This window comes from Myotis yumanensis, unplaced genomic scaffold, assembly GCF_028538775.1.
Source record: "Myotis yumanensis isolate MYYU_CA2020_CCGP unplaced genomic scaffold, mMyoYum1.0.hap1 SCAF_15, whole genome shotgun sequence".
In the NCBI taxonomy this organism is placed as follows: Eukaryota; Metazoa; Chordata; class Mammalia; order Chiroptera; family Vespertilionidae; genus Myotis; species Myotis yumanensis.
In genome coordinates, this window is record NW_027223766.1 from 747,347 (window position 1) to 769,835 (window position 22,489).

General features: G+C 50.7%; 1 protein-coding gene and 1 pseudogene across 1 annotated transcript; both read left to right on the plus strand.

Annotated features, from left to right (window-relative positions):
• Positions 1-3,873: 3,873 nt before the first annotated feature.
• On the plus strand, positions 3,874-7,443 carry LOC138993452 (F-box only protein 31-like). The gene is made up of 3 exons (XM_070392706.1): positions 3,874-4,754; positions 4,838-5,054; positions 7,351-7,443. Exons 1-3 carry the CDS (start codon positions 3,874-3,876, stop codon positions 7,441-7,443), a joined length of 1,191 nt encoding a protein of 396 aa, XP_070248807.1.
• A 494-nt stretch (positions 7,444-7,937) lies between these two features.
• Positions 7,938-8,626, plus strand: LOC138993453 (THO complex subunit 4 pseudogene; annotated as a pseudogene).
• The last annotated feature ends 13,863 nt before the right edge of the window (positions 8,627-22,489 follow it).

Consider the following 22,489-nt stretch of genomic DNA (forward strand, 5'->3'; position numbering starts at 1 on the left):
TGCGGCCACGCGGGTGCGAGGAGCGTAGGTCAGTGCGTCTCCTCCGCCAGTTGCTCGCCTGCAGAGTCAGGGAACCTCAAAGCATCCACCCTGGGGAGCTGGCCTGGGCTCTGCACCCCGCTCACCTCCCGCCAACACCCTTTGGTGGCCACTGCGCATGCGTGTGGCTGTGGGCCTGGGCTGCTGCGTGGGCGGGCCAGGCTGAGCCCATTAGGGCGCACATGACCTCGCTGCGGGTTCCCAGCGATGGGAGCGCACTAGCCGCTGCTGGATCAGGACCCACTGGAGAGCTGCTGCCCACAACCAGCCCAAGGACCCAGCCCAGCCTCCACGCTCCTCCTGGCAGCGTGCTCTGGCGCCCGCAGGACTGGGCGAACTTTCGGAGTGTGCACATCCGCGACTCTCGGCTTCCTGGTGCTTTTGCCATCGCATTCCCTGGACTCGGAGGATTCACCCCTTTCTCGCGGCATCATTGAACACCCGGGCGACGCATCACGTCTTGTTGGTGGGTCGGGGGAATTTTAATTATTTTATTTTATTTCATTTTATTTTATGTATTATGCTGTATGAAATGATTTATTAAATTCTGCTGCATATACTTTTTATCCCATACTAATAAAATTCTGCACAATATTTCGTGCTTGTTATTGGGTTTCATTTCCATACATACATTCAGGTTCACATGTGAGATCATGTTTGGCATCATGGTTGTGCCACAAATCTCAGGTCCCTGACAGGAGAGTGGAGTCTTATGTTCCTTGAAATGACTGTAGTTTGGGCTCAACCTCTAGGTCCATGCCTAATCCCCCCTCTCACAGTCAAGGTCATCCCCACCCTAAGGGGCACTAAAAACCCTTAGGGATTCACCCTCCAAAGGTGCCCCTCCCTTGTGGTCCTTCGGCAGCCTCAGTGCCCCTCTCAGAATCCCTCAGTCCCTGCCCACCCCACTCCCATCCGAGGAGCCCTCCTTGACCTGGACGACTTCAGAACATGTCCAGGACCCTACCCCTGCCCTCACCAGGCTGTGAGAATGAGAGATCTCCGCAGCTTCTAGAGGAAGTGTGCCAAGGGCTGACAGGAGTGATGAATTTACTCATAGATCAGCCGTGTCTCCACATTCCTCACTTCATGTAAGAGAGACACCAGATGTCAGCCAACAGTGCGGAAAGTCACCTGGACTAGAGGAGTGCCTTAGTAGACATAATGACATGCACACCACAGTGTGACCTTGGAATTCCCTTCAGGAATGCTTTCAACCTCAGAGGGCCGGACATGACGCACCCTAGAGAGAAACCATGTGAATGTCACCTACGAGGGAAAGGCTTTCTGCAACGATCTGGGCTTAGAAACCACAATGAAATGCACAACAAAGAGAATCCTTATGAGTGCAGTGAGTGTGGGAAAGCTTTCAGTCAGAGTTCTTTCTTTAGACAGCGTGAGGCCATCCACACAGGAGAGTAACCACATGAATGGCCCCTATGTGACATAGCTCTCAATCAAAGATCTTACCACAGAAAAGCACAATTGAGTCCATCCGGGCAAGCAATGCTATGATCACTATTCAAAGCTCTGGCCTGAACCAGCACCGGAGAATGCACACGGTGAATATACCACATGTATGTTCCATGTGTGGAAAGGCTTTCCGTCAAAAGTCTGAGCTGACGACACGTTCCCACATAACAAACACCAGAGACAGCCCATGTGAATGCGGGTAAGTGTGGGAATGCATTCGGTCAACATGCGAATCTCTCAGACACCAGAGTCCCTACAGGGGAGAAGAGCCCTAGGCATGTCAGCTATGTGGAAAATCCTCCAGTCATGGTCCTTCCCTGAGAAAACATGACCGAGCTCAACAAAGGAGAGGGAATCGTGAAAGACCAACACTGTTTACACATTATTCACTCGAGTGAAATGATGCAGGGTAAAATCAGGTGAAATCTTTCATTCATCAAACAACACTGGTCATGTACGTGACCATTCCCAGAGTACAAACCACTGTGTCTGAAAGGCGAGGCATTCGCTGATCACTTACTTCTTACTCAACCTAAAATATCCCACACCAAGGATACAGCAATACCAAATGGAAACACACCTACTTAGTTGTTTTTATATTAGAAAATATGAGGGCATGTTTGCTGGGGGAGTGTGTGTGTGTGTGTGTGTGTGTGTGTGTGTTTGCATCTGCCTGTGTGAACACTTGTAAAGAGCCCTAGAACACACAGCTGAGAAAGTAATGAAATGTCTGTGGGAATGAAAGTTGTTTATAGAACTGTGACATCCATTGTGGCAAGCTAGGGTTATCTGGCAACTTTGAACGTAGTAAGAATTTTGTAAGAAATTCATCGTTCAGTTCAGCAATGCTTGCCCATCTTTGAACAATATAATCTGTTGCGAAAGAAGCAAAGTGTTGGTGTGTGAATTTTCCTTATGCAGTTTTGAACACATACATTCAGGTTCACACAGCCCTTTCCCCAATGGCTGCTTGGAAACATGGCAGCTCCCTCCGTCTATGTTTTCTTCAACACGATCTGCTAAAGACACAGCCAAGCTCTTCTGCCTCAGGTGCTAGAAGCCTCTGCATGAGGCGACCCTGTTCAGGTAATTTCATTCAGGCATATGAAGGCTCTCACGAAAAAATCTTGGTGCGACATCGTTCTTTGGCTCTGCTAAGTCCAGATGCCATAGTAAAATAGAATAGAATAGAATAGAATAGAATAGAATAGAGTAAATAGAGTAAATGGAGTAAATAAAGAGTAAATAAAGAGTAAATAAAGTAAAATAAAAGAGCGTCAGCTATCCTGAGGGAAAATTCGTAGGGAGCCAGCTACTAGTTGGTTCGAGTATTGTTTCACCCCTATACGCAGGTTAGATGAAGGATTTGCACATCAGGACCCGTACGGACCTCCACCAGAGTTTCCTGTGGCTTCGCCCTGCCCAGGTATCATTTACCATCTTTCGGGTTCTAACACGAACGCTCATGCTCCACCTCCCCGGCAAGGCGGGCATGAAGGGCGGGTGGTGCCCCCTCGGCGGACTGGAGAGGCCTCGGATCCCACCTTGGCCCTGTCGGGCCTTCACGTTCATTGTGCCACTGAAGCTTTCGTGAGAGCCCCAGACTCGCGCACTTGTTAGACTCTTTGGACCGTGTTTCCAGACAGGTGGGATGGGTGGCCGACCTCGCTGCCGATCCCGTGCGCTCGCTTCGCTCTGCAGGGGGCGCCTGGCAAAACCCTGTGGGCCGGACTGCGGGACTTGCCAGGGCGCACTGGGACAGTCCTCCACATCCCTCAGCTCCCCTCCCCTGCCTGGCGCCACCCTGACCCCTCACCCCCGACTCTTTGACCCTGGGACGGGCGACAGGGAAGGAGAGAAAAGCGACTTGAGAGCAGTTTTGCTCCTTCCAGTGAGCGCCTGGAGAAGATTCTTTGGTGCTGGCAGGCGGGGGCGGAGCCACGGAAAGCGACTGCCCCCCGAGAATCCACCAATCACACCATCGCAATGGGCGGGCGGCTCTAGCATGGCTTCTGATTGGGTCAGACCTCCCGCCTTGGTGTATATAAGTCTCCCGCACTGCAACCCAGGGCTTCGTTGGTGAGACATCAGACTCCACAGTGGGAAGGGTGACCGAGACTTTTTTCAATACGATATAGGTGGACTGTGGTGTCTGTTACACGTGGAGGCATGGAGGAGTGCGCTTGCCTCTGTGGCTTGGGCTCTTCTCTGGGATGTCTGTGTCCTCAGGAGTGCCAGGGCCCAGCTGAGACAGCAGCTGCGGCGGAAGGCAAGCGGTGCCCACAGAAACGCTAGAGCCCAGCGGAGGCAGCAGGGGCAGAAGGCAAGTGGTGCCCTCACAGGCGCCAGCGCCCAGCTGAGATGGCAGCAGCAGAAGGCAAGCAGTGTCTTCAGGAGTGCCAGGGTCCAGCTGAGAAGGCAGTGCCAGAGGGCAAGCCGGCCCTGGCAGAAAAGCACCTGGAGGCGGATGCAGCATCGCAGGGCTGTGCGGGGAGTGGAGGTCTCACGAGCCCCATGCTGCCCCCGCACTGTTCGCTGCAGGACATGCCTGTGGAGATGCTGGTGGACATCTTCGCCTCGCTCCCAGGCACCGACCTGGCCAGCTTGGCCAAGGCCTGCACCAAATTCCGGGACATCCTGCACACCCACAGTATCTGGAGACAGCGCTGTCACCAGGAGTTTGGCGTTCCTGGAAACTTGCAGAAACCGGAGACGATCGGTGGTATGTCTTATAGAGAAGTCTACACCAATATGTTCCCATACAGAAACCTTTTGGGTTTGTGGCAGCTAGATTATGGCTATAGAAGACTGCTGAGTGTAGTGGTGGATGATGGCTTATGCATTACTGGTTGGATGTACTGGCCTCGCCTTAACACCCATGTGGCTGGCCCAATGCAATTGGAGCCTTCGATTCGAATTCACCTGATGCAGAGGAAATCAGCCACAGTGGAGTACATGGACGACTTGTACAGCTTTTCCCACAGCCGCCACATGCAGATTCAGAAGGACAGGTTCAGCAACCGGTGGATCCAGAGAGACCCCCGACAGGATTCACCAACTCGGCTTAGGGGAGGACGGGGGCTGGAGATGTCGCAGGAGGACAGGCAGCTGTATGACCGCCTGACCTACCGTCGCCTCTACCTCCCGCCGAGACACTCAGGCGACCTCATCAGGCCAGGACTCTTCCAAGGAAAATCCAATGGCTTTGGCCTAATGATTGCCATGCTCAGCTTCCATGGGAAGTATGCCAGGGTCACGAAGATCACGGGAGACTTAAGCTGGACCTTAGAGGTCCACCTCATGCGCCGCATTTATCTGCCAGAAGGCAAGAACTTCCGCACTTCAACGAGCTCTCCCGCGTGGTCCAGGAGATTGAGGAGCAGGTGATCTGCGAGCAGCAGCAGCAGCAGCAGCAGCAGCAGCAGCAGGGAAACAGAACTGAGGAAAGCGAGGGCCATGTTTGGCAGAGCCCTGTGCAGCCCAGCATCAGGGAGTACTGGGCTGCACCTTCGGAGGAGCAGCCTGTTCCATTTGTACTACCTGTATGTTTGCGCACAGGAGACCAGAACTACCCCAGAACATGCAGGATGTGTTTCTATGGCGTGCACGTTGATACCTTACATGGCTCCAACTACCCCAGGTGCTGCCCTGGAGTCTTCATCCTGTTCGATGAGAACCACTACGGGTTCATCTGGCTGGAGATGAAATACTTCATCCTGTTAGGCAGAGTCCAGAACACCTTCCAGCATGTGGAGGCACCATCCCCGCAGGCCTTCCTGGAGATGCTCTCAAACATTCAGCCCAGACCCCCCATGAGGAGCAACTTGCATGCACTTTGAAGACTGGACTTCTGACCTCATGACCCACCTTTGTTCCATTTTTTTTTAATCCTCACCCGAGGATATATTCCCCTTGATGTTTAGAGAGAGTGGGGGAGAGGGGGGGAAAGAGACATTTTACATGTGAGAGAAACACATCAGTAGTTTGCCTCCTGCCCAAGCCCAAACCAGGGCCAGGCTGGGTAGGGGCCAGAAATTGAGGTAGAAATAAACCTTAGAAGAGCGGTCTCAACCATCCTAATGCTGCTACCCTTTAGTACAGCTCCTCATGTTGTGCGGACCCCCAATTTCCTTGTTACAAATTGAACATGAACATGATTTGGGATAGATAGATAGATAGATAGGTAGAAAGAAATATAAGGATACCGGGATAGCCCTGAACTGCCTGGTGGTGGCCATGCTGCAGAGGCCCCAGCACAGAGTGATGGTACAGATGTCTATGGACCTGTCCGTGTTCATCAGTCCATGTTGTTCTCTATATTTCACAAATGAGTGAGATCACGTGGTATTCATTTTTCTCTGACTGGCTAATTTCACTTCGCATAATGCTCTCCAGCTCCACTCACGCTGTTGCAAATGGCAAGAATTCCTTCTTTTTCTTCTTCTTTTTATTTTTTGCGGCAAGGTAGTATTCCATTGAGTAGAAGATAAGAAGGCTCTGCTTCTGCTCGTAGATAAGCATGACCAGCGAGGCTTAGGAGGAATTCTTCTAGAAAACACAGAGGAAGAACTGCCCAATTCCCAGAATGATGTCAAGGCTTTAGAGTACGATTCTTTGTAAATCGTCCAGAAAAGAAGAAAATTCTTTTCTTCAATGATAAAAGCTGTCAATTTTCTGTGGACAAAGAGTTTCAGAAACTGTAGAGGAGTGTCACTGTGGATTCAGTTGGTGAGGAGAAAACTGGAGAAGGCAGCGGAGATATTCAGAAGAATATCTGAAGCGACAGGGTATTTCTTCCATGCAGGAATCCAGACCAAAGAAAGTGGCCCCTATCCAGAGAAGGAAAAAGCCTGCCCACTACACAAAAAGCGACGATTTAAGACCCATAAGGAACACATGGCTTGAGTGCTGAAGGATGACTCTGACATTGCTCCTAGTAAATAGTGAACAGTTTTGTAGTGTGAAGAGGTCACCACACACCAACAGAGGAGGCAAACCAGCTTGAGGAACTGGATTCAGGTCAGCTTCCTCCCCCCACATTCTTGGATTTGGGGGCCGGGAATGACACCTTCCACGTCAGGCCAGATTGAAAAGAAAAAAAACACTCCTTAAAAAAAATAAAAATAAAAAAACCTCCATCAAAAACTCTTGATCCGGCCTTTCAACTTTCTCAGGCTTCGGCAAACCCAGATGGTCAGGCCGGGACTTGGTCTGTGGGCGGGGGCCTGACCATCCATCCATCCAGAGAGTGATCAAGGTGGGGGGTGAAGGGTGGGGAGGGCCGAAAGATGGCCCCAGCCAGACATAGTCTTTGGCTGTGGATTACAGAGATTGGGTTGATTGGGGCCTTGGCCTGGGCCAAAGATCTCGTCCCGCCCTCTGCTGGTCGAGAAGCGTCAATGCAAGGACCCCCTCCTGCAGCCTCCTCTGGGGAAGGCAGAGCCAGGTGACTGGATTTCCCCAGTTCTGGTTAGACCCGAGGTGGGAAGGACATGCAGGGGGCTCTGTCTTTGAGAAGGCAGGGGCCGAAGGGTGCTCATGGATGCCGACGGACCATTCAAAGCCAGAAGTGTCCGTGCGTGACTGCAGATGTACACTCACAGACGTAGCCCGCGTGCCCGGGCACGCACACACACACACTCCCAAACGCACACCCACACCCACACACCTAGTCCTCCTCCCCCTCCCCCCCACAAACACACGGGAGTACCAGGTCCACTAACAAGATATCTGATGAGTGACGCACGCCTAGGAGATTTACTGTGGCTTTATTCCTTGTGGATTGTCCTGGGCCCACCAGAGCCTGTCTAAATTGGTATTGTCCCCTCTTCAACCCAGAAAATGAAGATGCCTCTCTGCAAGGCCTGGAGATGGAGCTCTGTGGCCTTCTTGGGCACCTGCTCCATCTCCCAGGCCCTCCCCAATCCCTGAGTCGCTTCAGCGGGCCAGTGGCGCCCTCTCCTGGTCCCGGAGCGCCAATGCAAGCCTCCTCCCCTAAACTTGAAGCCCAATGGGTGACTTAGGTCCTGGGGGCGGCTGATTGGTCAAGCAGGCAGCTGATTTGGCTCCTCCCACCAGCTCTGGGACTATAAAAGAACACAGGGCCTTCTTCGCAGAGCTTCTCAGCCCTAGGCTAATGGTCGTGGTCGTCGTACTCATTCTACAAGGGAGCTTTCAGGAGAGAGGTATCGCCAAGACCCGGTTCTGGGACATAGAAGCCGCTAGAGCACCTAGCTAGAGCCTGGCTGGGCTGCTGATCCACTGAATGCTGTGTCGGTGTCATTTCTTCTTCACCGACTCGTCCATACCCTTGGGAACCCTTGGGCCTGGACCCCAACATCTGGGACAGCCCCGGCGCCTCGCGGAAAGTTAAGGACCTGTGTGCTTCCGCACGGACTCAATCCGAGGCGGCTTCGGGGCCCACCATGGCCGACAAAATCCACATGTCACTGGACGACATCATTTGGCTGGACTTGAGGCATCGGGATAGCCATGGCCGAGGTCGCGGCCGCGGCGGGGGCTGGAGCAGAGGCAAGGCCCTAGACTGGGACCGAGGCCGGGCCGGCTCCCAGGGAGGCCGCGGTGGCGGTTCCGGAACAGATCTGCCCTCGGCCGAGGCAGGCCACGGCCGGTGCCCTACAGCAAGCCGAGACAGCTTCCCGATGAGTGGCAACACGACCATTTCCGCAGGGCCTTTGGCAGGGTCAAAGGCCTGATGACCAGGGGGAAGCTGCTGTTGTCCAACCTGGACTTCAGAATGTCCGACACGGACATCCAGCATCTGTTTGCAGAGTTCAAGCCTCTGAAGAAGGCCGCTGTCCATTACGACTGCTCTGGCCGCAGCCTGGGAACAGCCCACGTGCACTTTGAGCACAAGGCAGACGCCCTGGAAGCCAGGAAACAGTACAACGACGTCCCTTTGGATGGCCATCCCCTCCACACCCAGATCCTCACCTCGCAGATAGACACGCAGCCCAGGCCAGTACCGAGTGTCAACAGAGGCTGGGTGACTAAAAACCCAGGATCTGGTGGCTTCTGCGGCAGCGGAACTCAGGGCCACGCCTCCGGAGGCAACCGGCGTCCAGGCAGGCGCACGGACCACCATTCAAAGTGACACATCTCGGCGGAGGAGTTGGACGCCCAGCTGGACGCTTATGACTCGCTGAGGGGCACCAAAAAGTTGGACGCCAAGCAGGACGCTTACAGCGCGATGTGGGGCAACCAGCAGTTGGATGCCCAGAAGGACAATTACAAAGCGATGAGGGGCCCCAAGCAGTTGGACACTAAGCAGGACGCTTACAGCGCGATGAGGGGCACCCAGCAGTTGGACGCCCAAAAGGGCGCTTACAACTCGATGAGGGACACCAAAAGGATGAACGCCCACCTGGGCGCTTACCATGCCATGAGGGACCCAAAAAGTTGGACGCCCAGAAGCACGCTTACAGCTCCATGAGGCACACCGAGGAGTTGGACTCCCAGCTGGACGCCGACAGCACGATGAAGGACACCGAGGACTTGGACGGCCAGAAGGACGCCGAGGAGATGGACGCCCTGCTGGACGATGACGATGCGATGATGGACACCAGCTAAAGCACCAGCAAGTCAGTGTGCGCGAGGATGGCCAGGGACCTGGGGCCAATGATGGAGTTGTTTCTTCTGTTTGGAAATAGGATTTAAAACTCCTAGAAAGAATTTTCGTTAACTTTTATTTTATAAAATGACTCTGAAAAAGACCTGTTTTGTGCCGAGTCATTTTCGGGATTCATTTTATCGTTTGCTGTTTTCGCCTTGGCCAGAATCACCCGAAAAGGTGTGGGAAAAACAAGCAAACAAATGAACAAACAAACAAAATAACTCGTTCTGTCTGATAAAACAACAACAATAAAATACCCTCCTCAGAAAAAAAGGTTGATCCCACCTTTCCAATTTCTGAGGCTTTGGCAAGCCCAGGTGGCCAGGCCTGGACTTGGTCTCTGGGCGGTGGCCTGACCATCCATCCACAGAGTGAGTGGGTTGGGAGGAGGGTTAGGGGTTGTGGGTTGGGGCGGTGGGTGTGGGCGGAGTGTCGATCAGATGGACAGGCTAGGATCTCATCTTTGGCTGTGGATTACAGAATTGGGTGGACTGGGGCAGGGGCCGAAGAGCCCGTCCCCTCCTCTGCTGGTCGAGAAGCATCAATGCAAGCCCCCCTCCTACAACCTCCTGTGGGGAAAGCACAGACAGGTGACTGGACTTCCCCATTTCTGGCTAGACCCGAGGCGGGAAGGACATGCAGGGGGCGTTGTCTTTGAGAAGGCAGGGGCTGAAGGGTGTTCATGGATGGCGACGGACTGTTCAAAGCAAGGAGTGTCCGTGCGTGACTGCGGATGTACACGCACAGACGCACATGCTTGCGGGCACACACAAACTCCCACAGCCACACCCACACACCCACACAGATAGGGCGGGTTGACCAGATGGCCCGGTCGGGTCTTGGTCTTGGGTGGGATGTCTGCCATCCACAGAGAGATGGGGTCGACCAGATGGCCCATCTCGGACTTAGTCTCTGGCTGGCTATTCGAGTGATTGGAGGCGGGACTTTATTTTATATTTTATTATTTAATTTTATTTATTTTATTATTTTATTTTATTATTTTATTTTATTTTATGGTATTTTAGTTTATATTTTATTTTATTTATTTCATTTTATATTTTATTTTATTTTATGTACAGCCCGTCTCTGGCAGCGGGGACCCTGCCATCCACAGAGAGAGCGAGGGTCGACCAGATGGCCTGGCCTGGACTTCAGTCTGTGATTGCAGATCAGAGTGATTTGGGTTGATCAGGGCGGTGGCGAGGCCAAAAAGCAAAGAAATGTTGGCAGGATACTTTTCATATTTTTTTCTTTATTTGATCTGGTTGACTGGGAGAGGGAGCAGGAGCGGGAGAGGGGGCGGGGGGCGTGGGCGGGGGCGGGGCCGAAGAGCAAAGAAATGTTGACAGAATACTCAATTTTTTTCTTTCTTTTTTTTAAAAAAAATATATTTTATTAATTTTTTTCAGAGAGGAGGCGAGATAGAGTTAGAAACATCAATGAGAGAGAAACATTGATCAGCTGCCTCCTGCACACCTCCCACTGGGGATGTGCCCGCAACCAATGTACACGCCCTTGACCGGAATCGAACCTGGGACCTTTAAGTCCACAGGCTGACACTCTATCCACTGAGCCAAACCGGTTAGGGCTTTTTTTCTTTCTTTCTTTCTTTCTTTCACGTACAGCCCTCATACAATGATACATTCTTGTCATGAATCCACATTTACTATTATTGATTGATTGATTGATTCATTCATTCATTCATTCATTCATTCATTTATTTATATGTACAGCCTGGCTTATCACTGCGTTATACATTTATGGGTCTCTCAAACAAAACCCCAGAAAACACGTTGCAATGCTTACCCTTCCTGTTTCTATTCCTATCAACACTTCAACCCTTTAGGGATGTTTCTAGGCGGCATTGTTGGCATTGGCGGCATTGGCGGCATTGGCTGCGGCGGCGGCACAGTGCGGGGCGTGTTCACTGAAAGGAAATTCCTAAATCGCCCCATATTCGCTCGCGGAGGAAATTTCAATGTCTAACTGACAGTCCTTCATCTGCATCGTGGGAGTGTCTGTGCTTCTTGACTGCTAGATGGAAGAGAGAGAGAGAGAGAGAGAGAGAGAGAGAGAGAGAGAGAGAGAGAGAGGAGAGAGAAAGAGAGAGAATGAGAATATGAAGACTTCAAAGCCCGCCCCCCCCCCCCCCCCCCCCCAGTACACAACCCTGCGTTCTCACCACCCTGGTGATGACGTGAAGACGATGCAACCTGTCCTTGTCATGCACCACCTTCCTGGTGACCACTTTTATAAGCCTCAAAGCGAGGTTGGCCAGAGGGCCGGGTTGGTCGGTTGTTGTCACAGGGTGGAGCCAAATCAGGGAAAGCGCTTGCGCAGTCTGAAGACAGAGGGGCGTGAATGGAAGGCAGTGGATCGCCATACTAGCACTTTGGATGGAGGCACATCCATGATAAATAACACAAAGCAGTACCTGTACCTCAAATGGAAATTTCTTTCGCAGACATGAAAAATGCAGGTCAACTCAGTTGGACACTATGGACGGCTTTGTGGTGTAGAAATGGGCAGGCGTAAATTAGGCATTCTGAACTTTGTCCTCCTTTGGGTTTGTCCTTGTGATCCAAAGGAACTCTCCCCAGCCAGGAAAGGTATTAGGTGGACTGAAGTGGACCACAGTGGGGTTTCTGGCTGGAAACCACAAACCACACCACTGGCGGCGACCGACCGGATGTGCCATGCCATGCCCCAGAAAGTCATAGTCAGGACTGAACCGAGGACCTTCCTCTTTCTCTTTCTCTCTCTTTCTTTCTCTCTCTTTCTTATTCTTTCTTTCTTCCTTCCTTCCTTTCTTTTTCTTTCTTCCTTCCTTTCTTCCTTTCTTTCTTTCTTTCTTTCTTTCTTCTTTCTTTCTTTCTTTCTTTCTTTCTTTCTCTTTCTTTCTTTCTTTCTTTCTTTCTTTCTTTCTTTCTTTCTTTCTTTCTTTTTCTTTCTTCTTTCTTTCTTTCTTCTTTCTTTCTTTCTTTCTTTCTTTCTTTCTTTCTTTCTTCTTTCTTTCTTTCTTCTTTCTTTCTTTCTTTCTTTCTTAATTTCTTTCTTTCTTTCTTTCTTTCTTCTTTCTGTCTCTCTCTCCCCTTTCTTTCTTTTTCTTTCTTCTTTCTTTCTTTCTTTCTTTCTTTCTTTCTTTCTTTCTTTCTTTCTTTCTTCTTTCTTTCTTTCTTTTTCTTTCTTTCTTTCTTTCTTTCTTTTTCTTCTTCTTTCTTCTTTCTCTCTCTCTTCTTTCTTTCTTTCTTTCTTTCTTTCTTTCTTTCTTTCTTTCTCACTTTCTCTCTCTTTCTCTCTCTCTCCTCTCTCTCTCTCCCCCTCCTTCCTTCCTTTCTTTTTTCTTTTTATTGTATTCTACTTTTTTTGCTCTTCCACCCCCACAGACCCCCTAAACTTGGTTCCAAGGGGGAGGGGTTGCAAATGTGCTCCACCTCATGAAATACACCACACACCTCTCCCTCTTTTACTCCAGCTTCCCTGCTCTTCCCCTTGCCTCAGATTTGAGTCTCTGCCAAGTGCAAGCAGTGGGCAACCTATACAGAGCCTTGCAGTCAATGGGTAGTCCTTATTCTTGTGTGGGTGACCTTAGTTGAACTTCACACAGGTTGTTTTCTGCATAGGTGGCATTCAAGGAAAACAAACAAAAATCTCAGAATAAGAGCCATGCCCGGTGTCATTAACTAACGAGGTCCTTTGGCATTCTCTCTTCCCCAGCTTACCTCCTGCCTCCCTCCAACTCTCTCCCTTCCTCTTGCTCCCCCTCTCCTCCACTCTATTCTAGTCTATTCCACTCGCCACCTCCCTCAGATTCTGTCCATCCTTGGGCTCACACACAGTGTACATACATACATAAATACATACATACACTCGTCCTACACCTGAGTATCAACCAAAGACTTGGAAACAATGAGGAGGAGACTCAAGAAGTAATGCCATTCAAAACTAAACATTAAGTCATTGTGTAAATGCTGTGAAAGGAAAAGTGGATAGGGTATGACTGTAAATGGCATAGCTCTCCCTGCTCACCTAGCCTTTTCAATGACAGCACCCACCCATACCCACCTCCTTACTGTCGTGGATGCTTTTCATGATTCCTGAGAGGAAGAAAATATCCCCTGTTGCTGAACCCTGGCTTTTCACACTGCAGATGACCCTCTTGGACAGATGCAGGAACTCTCTCCCTCCCAGTCCCAGAGAGGGTGTTTTTGACCCACCCTTGATCTCTTTCTTGGTTCGTTTTCTTTCAATGGTGGTAAACACAGACCTCCTTTGAACCTTCATAAGCCTACAGTTTACATTCACACTCCTTTAGCTTGATTTTTAATACAACTCCCGGGGTCAGGATCACGACTTTAGAGTCACGGTTGGTTCACCCAATGAGAGGACTCGTGTGTCTGTGTGTGTGTGGGGGGGAGGGGGGGTCCCACGCTTTGTTTTCTCCCGCCTCCCTAAAATGTCACCAGTGGATTTCATGTAACCCACGTACGGTCTGCTCCTGGGATTGGAGTGTATAAAATAAGGGGGCCGACATTGCCATTCTTTGGAACATCATCTCCCACCATTGAGATTGTGCTTCCCGGCATAAGAGCGACATTTTTGGACAGTTTGGCTGAAAGACACTCTCAGAAATTCTTCACAGGTTGGAGGATTTCTTACGTTGTTGACAAATGCCACACACGCACACATGTGTGTGCACTTGGTTCACAGTTGCCACCTGTGGGGCTCTTTCAGGTTCGTCCATTTAACTTCCTCTTTTTCACAGGGAGGAAGGAGGCAGCGAGTGTAATCACCAGTGAGTGTGTGACATGAGACTGAGGATTTCCCGTGGAAAGCGGGTGAGCGGACGGGTGGGCGGAGGGAGGGAGGGAGGGAGGGAGGGAGGGAGGGAGGACACATCCATCCACCCACTCATCCATCCATCCATCCATCCATCCATGGACAGAAATTAAAAGTTTAACAAACAAACAGTGATGGTGAGTAGTCACGTCCTAGGCTGCTACCTTCCCTGACAAAGGTCAATCTTTCTTTTTTATAGTGTTTTTATTGATTTAAAAGATGGGGGGAAAGAGAGAGAGAGAGAGAGAGATCAATGATGAAAGATAATCATGGATCCACTGCTTCCTGCACACCCCCTCCTGGGAGGTGGGGCGGGGGGCGGGGGGGGGCAGCGCCGGGGATCCATCCCGCAACCCGTGCATGTGCCCTTGAACTGAATCGAACCTGGGACCCTTTAGTCTGCAGGCCGACGCTCTATCTCCCCTGAGCCAAACCGGCTAGGGTGTAATTTTCCTTTTTAAATCCCCTCATTTTTATTGAGTACGTTGCTGACTGTTACCTATCCTACGCCAACCTAAGTAAGAGAAGTATGTGTCTGTCATTTTATTTTAATTTTTATCCAATCAATCCCAGAGGTTTCCTGCCCCCCTCCCCCCTCCCCCCCCCCCCCCCCCCCCCCCCCGCTTTGCCTTCTCTGGCCTCCCTCATCTATCACCAACGGAGTTCACGTAACCCACTTACATCTCCTCTTTTGCTTGACATGTATACAACAAGGTTAAAACACACACACCCTCCATTCTACAGAGTGTTATCCCAATATGTTGAGAATCTGCTTCCTGGAAATTGCCTCAAATGAACTCACAGACATTCTCCACAGATTTGAATCTTTTTTGATGTTCACACATCCATCCATCCATCCATCCATCCATCCACAGGGAAGTTAAAGATGAATGATAAAAGGGTGTCTGTCGTGAGTGGCACACTTGGAGCGGTGTGTATGGTGGGGGGTGGGGGTGGAGGGATGGATGATCAAAACCGGCAACTGGAGCAGAGTGTGCTGGCCCATCTGGTGACCCGGGGTTATTGAGTCAAATCATCCCTCACCAGGCCTCCCGCGACCCTCATCGCTGCACTCCCACCTATGTCTCTCCTCCTAGGGGATCTAAGACGATGAGATCTACTGTTGACCTTCGCCTTGGACCCTGGACTCACGCCCCTCAAACCCCTCCCTCTCGCTCCCCACCCGCCCTGGCGGGATTCCCAAACGGGTGAGGGCTGGTTCCTGGGTTGGCCGATAGAGGGCACTCTTTCCCACCCGAACAGGCCGGGCCAGTTTCTCAAACAGCCTCCCTCCCTCCCTCCCTCCCTGAAGTTGGTGAGCTGCGGGCCTGAGGGTGGAGGAACTCGGAGAAGCCCGAGGCGAGGGAGGTCCGAGGCCCTGAGGTCACCGGGGAGCTTTCTGCATTTGAATGAAGCCCTGGAGTGAGATCCATTGGAATGAATCGCCCTGACCTCCTCCCCTCCCGCTTGCTCCATCCCCCACCCCAGCGCTCCCTTCCTCTCAGCCCTCAGGTCAGGGGACTCTCAAGGGACCGTGGCCCGGTTCCCCATCTACGGAGACACATGGGTAGCGAGCCGCCGAGAGTGAGAGGCATCTCTGCCAGCCTCTGGGGCTGCTTGGGGCCGTTCTGAGCGGAGAGGGTCCCCCATGAATCGGGTCGCTCGGGCTCTGTTGTGGAAGTTCCTCATGGACAAAGGACTGTTGGCAAACAGACATACGTTTAGTCCATCTCCAGATGAGATTCCTCTCCGGATGTTCCCTTTTTAAAAATCATCATTCTTGCCCTAACCGGTTTGGCTCAGTGGACAGAGCAGCAATGGCGAACCTTTTGAGATCGGCGTGCCATCATTTTGAAAAACCCTAACTTAACTCTGGTGCCCTGTCACATATAGAAATTTTTTGATATTTGCAACCATGGTAAAACAAAGACTTATATTTCTGATATTCATTTTATATATTTAAATGCCATTTAACAAAGAAAAAATCAACCAAAAAAAAATGAGTTGTGTCATAGGTTCGCCATCACTGGGATAGAGCGTCACCCTGCGGACTCAAGGGTCCCAGGTTCAATTCCGGTCAAGGGCATGTACCTCGGTTGCGGGCACATCCCCAGTAGGGAGTGTGCAGGAGGCAGCTGATGGATGTTTCTCTCTCATCGATGTTTCCAACTCTCTATCCCTCTCCCTTCCTCTCTGTAAAAAAATAAATAAAGTCTATTTTAAAAAATAAAAACCATCACATTCTCCCCTGTTGGTTCAGTCTCTGGCTCATTGAAGTCTACATACACACGACCCTTCTAATAAAACCCCACAAAAACCAACAACCAACATATGTTGGCGTCACTGGCTTAAAGACAGACACGCAGACAGACAGAGACAAACCTCTGAGTCCCTATCAGGTGAATTGGGGACGATTTGAGCAGGAAAATATAGGTTGCCCCTGTCCCATGCCCTCATTGAAAGGGGACAGGTTCTGATTTTAAAACAGCCGTCTGTCGGTTGGTCGATCGGTCGGTCAGTGGGGTACCCCTACCTACCGCTGTGGGCACACAAGCTTGACTCCCAGGGAGAGGGAGACTTGGTTGGGTAGGGTTAAGAACGGGTAAAGTAGCCCCGGCCGGTCGGTCGGCGTCTCTGAGAGCTTCAGTACCTTCACCTCTTAGGATCATTGCCATTTTTCCAAAAGAGGTATCATTGAGGAGAAGGGGAGATTCCCTCTCACAGTCCTCGGAGCATCCCTCAGCTGGTTCGCTTCTGTGTGTTTTCTCTTGGTAAATCCAATTTCTGTCTTTTGTTGTTGTTGTTTTCTACACTCTTCCTAAGGGTGACCTGGCTTCTGACAGCAGAAACAGACGCCTCTACCCTTTCACAGCGGACCTCATGGACAGACTCTGTTGCCTCGCCCTCAGAAACCAGCAGGTGTATACGTCATGTTCACGGAAAAACATGCAAACCCGTAGAGAACTTTCATGAGTTTACTTGAGCCAAACTGTCCACACTTGCCTGGAAGCAGAACCGCAAGGGGTTTGGACAATGCTCCGGAGAATGGCTGTTTTTCACTGTGTTTTATTCATTCTTTCTCTAAATTATTATTTAATACATTTTTATTGATTTCTGAGAGGAAGGGAGAGGGAGAGAGCGATAGAAACACCCGCTACTGGGGATCGAGCCCACAACCGGGCCTGTGCCTTTGACTGAAATTGAACCCAGGACCCTTCGGTCTCCAGGCCGATGCTCTACCCACTGACCAAAACTGGCTGGTGTTATGCCCAGATTTCAAGATTCCCAAGAAACCACATCAGGGAGCCAGCCAATCCGATGCAAAAGCATAAGAATCTTTATTCGAGCTAGCTCGGCTCCCCCACCTTGCCGACACAGCAGCAGGAAGCGGAGAGAGAGCAGTCTGCTCGAACCAGGGGTTTCATAAAGGGTTGGAGTAGGGGCGGGAGAGGGGGCTGTGCCCCCCGCCGATTGGCCAGGTGCGAGCTGGTGACCCATTACACAGGATGTGGTCATATCTATGGCGCGCACTTCCCTTGATTACCATTGGTTAGTCCAGAGAAATGGTGGGTGTGGCTAGCAGAGGCTCCTTCCGAGGGGGAAGGAGCCTTCGCTGAGCACATGGTTCCATACAAAATGGAGGTCCCTTAATGGATGGGAAGCCAGCCACTCGGCTCCCATGCAAGGCCTGCCGCCTTGGGCGTCACCGGGAGGTGGGCCGCCCACCACCCCGCCTGGCCCTTGGGTCGCCCGCTGCTCGGCCTGAAAGTGACTCGGAGGCCGAGGAGGGCGGCCCGGGTCCTTCTGGGCATCCGAGGGCCTGCGCCTATCTGGTCAGGCGCTGCCTCGGCCATGGCTGCCCGTCATCCTCCCTGCCGGATGCCTGCGGGGCCACGTGCCCCGCCGGCCCTTTCAGCTGGGGCGTTACTTTGTTTTATACGTGACAATCCAATCCAAGGAGGAGACATATGTGGGTTACAGGAAATCCACTGGTGATAGATGAGGGAGGGAGGGAGGGAGGGAGGGAGGGAGGGAGGGAGGGAAGGAGGGAGGGAGGAAAGGGGGGCTGGGGTGGGGAGTGGGGGTACACCTCTGGGATTGGATATAAAGCAAAATGAGAGATGCATACTTCTTTTTTAAAAAATACATTTTTATTGATTGCAGAGAGGGAGGGAGAGAGAAACATCATTGATGAGGGAGAATCGGGGATCGGCGGCTTCCTGCATGCCCTAGAGTGGGGCTCGAGCCCGTGACCAGGGTGGGCATGCTCCCTGGCCCTGAATCGAGCCCAGGACCTTAAGGTCTGCCACAGGCTGACATCGGCTCTACCCACTGAGCCAAACCTGCCAGGGCTACACCTACTTCTTTTCCTTAGGTGGGTGCAGGATAGATAGTTAACAGGCAACAATACACGTGATAATGAGAGGCGCCAATATAATCAGGTCAGGAGGGTCAGAAAAGGCAGATGGAACAAACGGCACCAGGGCAATCAGGAAGGTCAGAAGGGGGAGATGTAATAAACGACTTTTATGGGAGACAGCTGCAGCCAGGGAGGTTATGGGAGATGGCTGCAGAACAAACAACCTGATAAGAAACCAGACAGGCATTAACTCACTTAGAAAGCCAGATCATTAGTAAAAATTCCAAACTACATTCCCTCCTCACCGAAAGCTGATAGATGTACGTTGTATGGCACCAGATCTCCAATGGAATGACCCCAGGTTACTTCCCCTGTTTGCTGAAGAGTATATAACCTGTGCTTAAACTCTTGGTCAGGGCTGACAGCCACTGCTCTGCTGCGTTCAGAGTAAGCTGTGAGCCCCAACATGTTGGAAACTAAATAAACCCTTTGCCTTTTGCATGAGAAGCGTCTCTTGGTTCTTTGTGACAGCGGCTTGCGTCCTGGGCGTTACAATAACAATAACAATGAAGGAATTTATGGTCTCTTTCCTGTAGGGCACCCAGGGGCATTTGCTTGTGTGTGTGTGTGGGGGGGGGGCGGAGGTGGGGGGGAGGGGGAGAGAGTAGGGGGGCTAATGTTACAAGCTCCTCTGACATTTCAGAGGTGTGTTGTCTTACATGCAAAAGGACCATAGGTTCAGTTAAGGTAAACGCTGACCTGGTCAGGGAAGACTCAGGCCTAGGACTCGACTACCCACCACAAGTGCTCTTAGTGACAGTCTCCCTTCAGACCATCCCTGCGGTGGCTTTAGGCCTCTCGGTTTGCAAGACCGCCAGGCAGGCCTTCCCCTGAGCTCGTCGGGTTAGCATGTGGACCCTTTTGTCCATCCACAGTTGTGTGGGAATAAAGGAGTCATCCTTTCTGTCAAAGAAGGGAGCTTAGGCCGCCTCCATTTTGGCTCCAGGGACTTGGCCGCCGCCATTTTGAAATGGCATAGGTCAACCCCTCCCTCTTATCCTCTCCACCCGCACCCCCCCACCCCCGTTTTAATTTCGCTGCTTTGTTTCTCTTTTAAACAAATTCACATTTCATTTATGTTGACATAAACTGTACAAAATTAACTTTCTTCACCGAAAATAACAGCTATGTTTTCTGTATTCTTCCTAGGTAAACTACAAAACGCATTCTTGTAGGTTGTCTAGGTTTCGCTTATAAATTGAGACGCGGCAGTAGATGTATCCACGGAAAAAGACAGAATGAAACAGACCGATCTGTTGTCAGGATCCATGGCCTCTGATCCTGTCTTGACAGTGAAACGGAAGTGTTCCGCATATTCTAGCTTATGGAGCCCTAACTGGTTTGGTTCAGTGGATAGAGCATCTGCCTGCTGACTAAAAGGTCTCAGGTTGGATTCCGGTCAAGGGCATGTACCTTGGTTTGGGCACATCCCCAGTAGGAAGTGTGCAGGAGGCAGCTGATCAATGTTTCTCTCTCATCGATGTTTCTAACTCTCTATCCCTCTCCCTTCCTCTCTGTAAAAAAAAATAAATAAATAAAATACATTGAAAAAAATAAAAATCATCATTCTCCCCTTTTGGTTCAGTCTCTGGCTCACTAAAGTCTACAGTCACGTGACCCTCCTAAAAAAAACAAAAACAAAAACAAAAAAACCCCACCCCACAAAAACCAACAACCAAGTAAGTTGGCATCACTGGCTTGAGTCAAACTGTCCACACTTGCCGGGAAGCAGAACCGCAAGGGGTTTGGACAATGCTCCGGAGAATGGCTGTTTTTCACTTTGTTTTATTCATTCTTTTTTCTAAATTATTATTTAATACATTTTTATTGATTTCTGAGAGGAAGGGAGAGGGAGAGAGTGATAGAAACGTCCAGGATGACAGAGGATCACCCGTCCGCTGCTTCCTGCACACCCGCTCCTGGGGATCGAGCCCACAACCGGGCCTGCGCCCTTGACTGTAATCGAACCCAGGACCCCTTCGGTCCCCAGGCCGATGCTCTACCCACTGACCCAAACTGGCCGGGCGTCACTTTGTTTAATACGTGACAATCCAATTCAAGGAGGAGACATAAGTGGGTTACAGGAAATCCACTGGTGATAGATGAAGGAGGGAGGGAGCGATGGAGGTACCAAAGTTGGGCGGGGGGGGGCCCTCTGGGATTGAATAAAAAGTGAAATGATAGACGCACACTTCTTTTTATTTATTTTATTGATGTTTTACAGAGAGGAAGGGAGAGGGAGGGAGAGAGGAACCTCATCAATGAGAGAGAATCTTGGATCGGCCGCCTCCTGCACGCCCCCTGGTGGGGCTCGAGCCCATGACCTGGGCGGGCATGCGCCCGGGACCCAAAATCGAACCCCGGACCTTAAGGTCCGCTGCAGGCTGACCTCGGCTCTACCCACTGAGCCAAACCTGCCAGGGCCTCACCTACTTCTTTTCCTGAGGTGGGTGCAGGATAGATAGTTAACAGGCAACAATATACGTGATAACAATAACAATGAAGGAATTTATGGTCTGTCCTGCAGAGCCCCCAGGCGCATTTGCTTGTGTGTGTGTGGTGGGGGGGGGTGCGGGGGTGGGGGTGGGGTGGGCGCGGGGCGGGGACTGCGGGATGTTCCAAGTTCCTCTGACATTTTATGGCATAGGTATGTTGTGTCTTAGATGCTAAGGTAAACACTGACCTGGTCTGGGAAGACTCCGGCCTAGATAGGACGGGACTACCCACCACTACTGCTCTCAGTAACAGTCTCCCTTCAGACCATCCCTGCGGTGGCTTTAGGCCTCTCGGTTTGCAAGACCGCCAGGCAGGCCTTCCCCTGAGCTCGTCGGGTTAGCATGTGGACCCTTTCATCCGTCCACAGTTGTGTGGGAATAAAGGAGTCATCCTTTCTGTCAAAGAAGGGAGTTTAGGCAGCTTCTCTTTTGGCTCCAGGGGCTTGGTAGCCACCCTCTCTCTTATCCTCTCCACCCGCCTCCCCCTGCCCCCCTCACCCCCCGTTTTAATTTCGCTGTTTTGTTTTTCCATTAAACAAATTTACATTTTATTTTTGTTGACATAGACTGTACAAAATTGACTTTCTTCACCGAAAATGACAGCGATGTTTTCTGTATTCCTAGACCAACTACAAAACGCATTCTTGTAGGTTGTCTCGGTTTCGCTTATACATCGAGACGCGGCAGTAGATGTAACCACGGAAAAAGACGGAATGAAACAGACCGATCTGTTGTCAGGATCCATGGCCTCTGATCCTGTCTTGACCGTGAAACGGAAGTGCGCCACATGTTCTTGCTAAAAAGCTTATGAGGATATAGGCTCAACAAAGGAATGTAAACAGCGACACCCAGATGTGGGTGTAAGGATGGCGGGTTCTTTCTTCACTGTTTCACAGTCATTTGTTTAAGATCATCGAATGAAGACAAAAATCCACACTGAAATCCTTGTCTGGCAAGCTCACGTTTCTTTCACTAGCTGGTCATTTCACTGTTGGTTACAGATTTCTTGTAGCACACTTAAAACTCCTGCTAGTCAGAGGTTAGTTGTGAGCTTCGTTGCACAATTTTATGAAACAGGTTCTGAAGTATGGTACCTTTTTGCTTTGTTTAACAATGGACAGGTTACTTTGATTTTCTGAATTGTATAAATCATCCCATTCGTTTGAATGCCTTATTGATTGAATGACTAGCCCATTGATTGTGATCTTACTGGTTATCGAAGCACATTCTTCTGTACCTGGGAAACAGGACAGCACAATTACCCTAAATTGTTTTAGTGGCCACAGGTGGTGCGTTCCAGTTGACTCAGTGGTCCTAAGACCCGGACAGTGCAATTACTCTAAATTGCCTCGATGGCTCTAGATAATGTGTTTCTATCAACTCAGTGATCCGGAGACCCAGAACTGTAATTTAGATAACATGCCTAAGTTTAACCCAGGTTACCCAAAGGCTCTAGATAATGTATTTCTGTCAATTCAGTGACCCCGAGACCCGAAACTGTAATTAACATGCTTAATTCTGCTTCTGTAATCTGCTTTTTTGCGAGCCAGGTGCCTCATTCCAAACCCTGGGATGTAATCAATACCTTTG

Coding starts and splice junctions, on each gene's coding strand:
- LOC138993452 (XM_070392706.1), top strand. CDS start 3,874: ATGGCAGCAGCAGAAGGCAAGCAGTGTCTTCAGGAGTGCCAGGGTCCA. Junction 4,755..4,837: donor ATGCTCAGCTTCCATGGGAA/GTATGCCAGGGT, acceptor ATCTGCCAGAAG/GCAAGAACTTCCGCACTTCA. Junction 5,055..7,350: donor CTGTTCCATTTGTACTACCT/GTATGTTTGCGC, acceptor TCTTCAACCCAG/AAAATGAAGATGCCTCTCTG.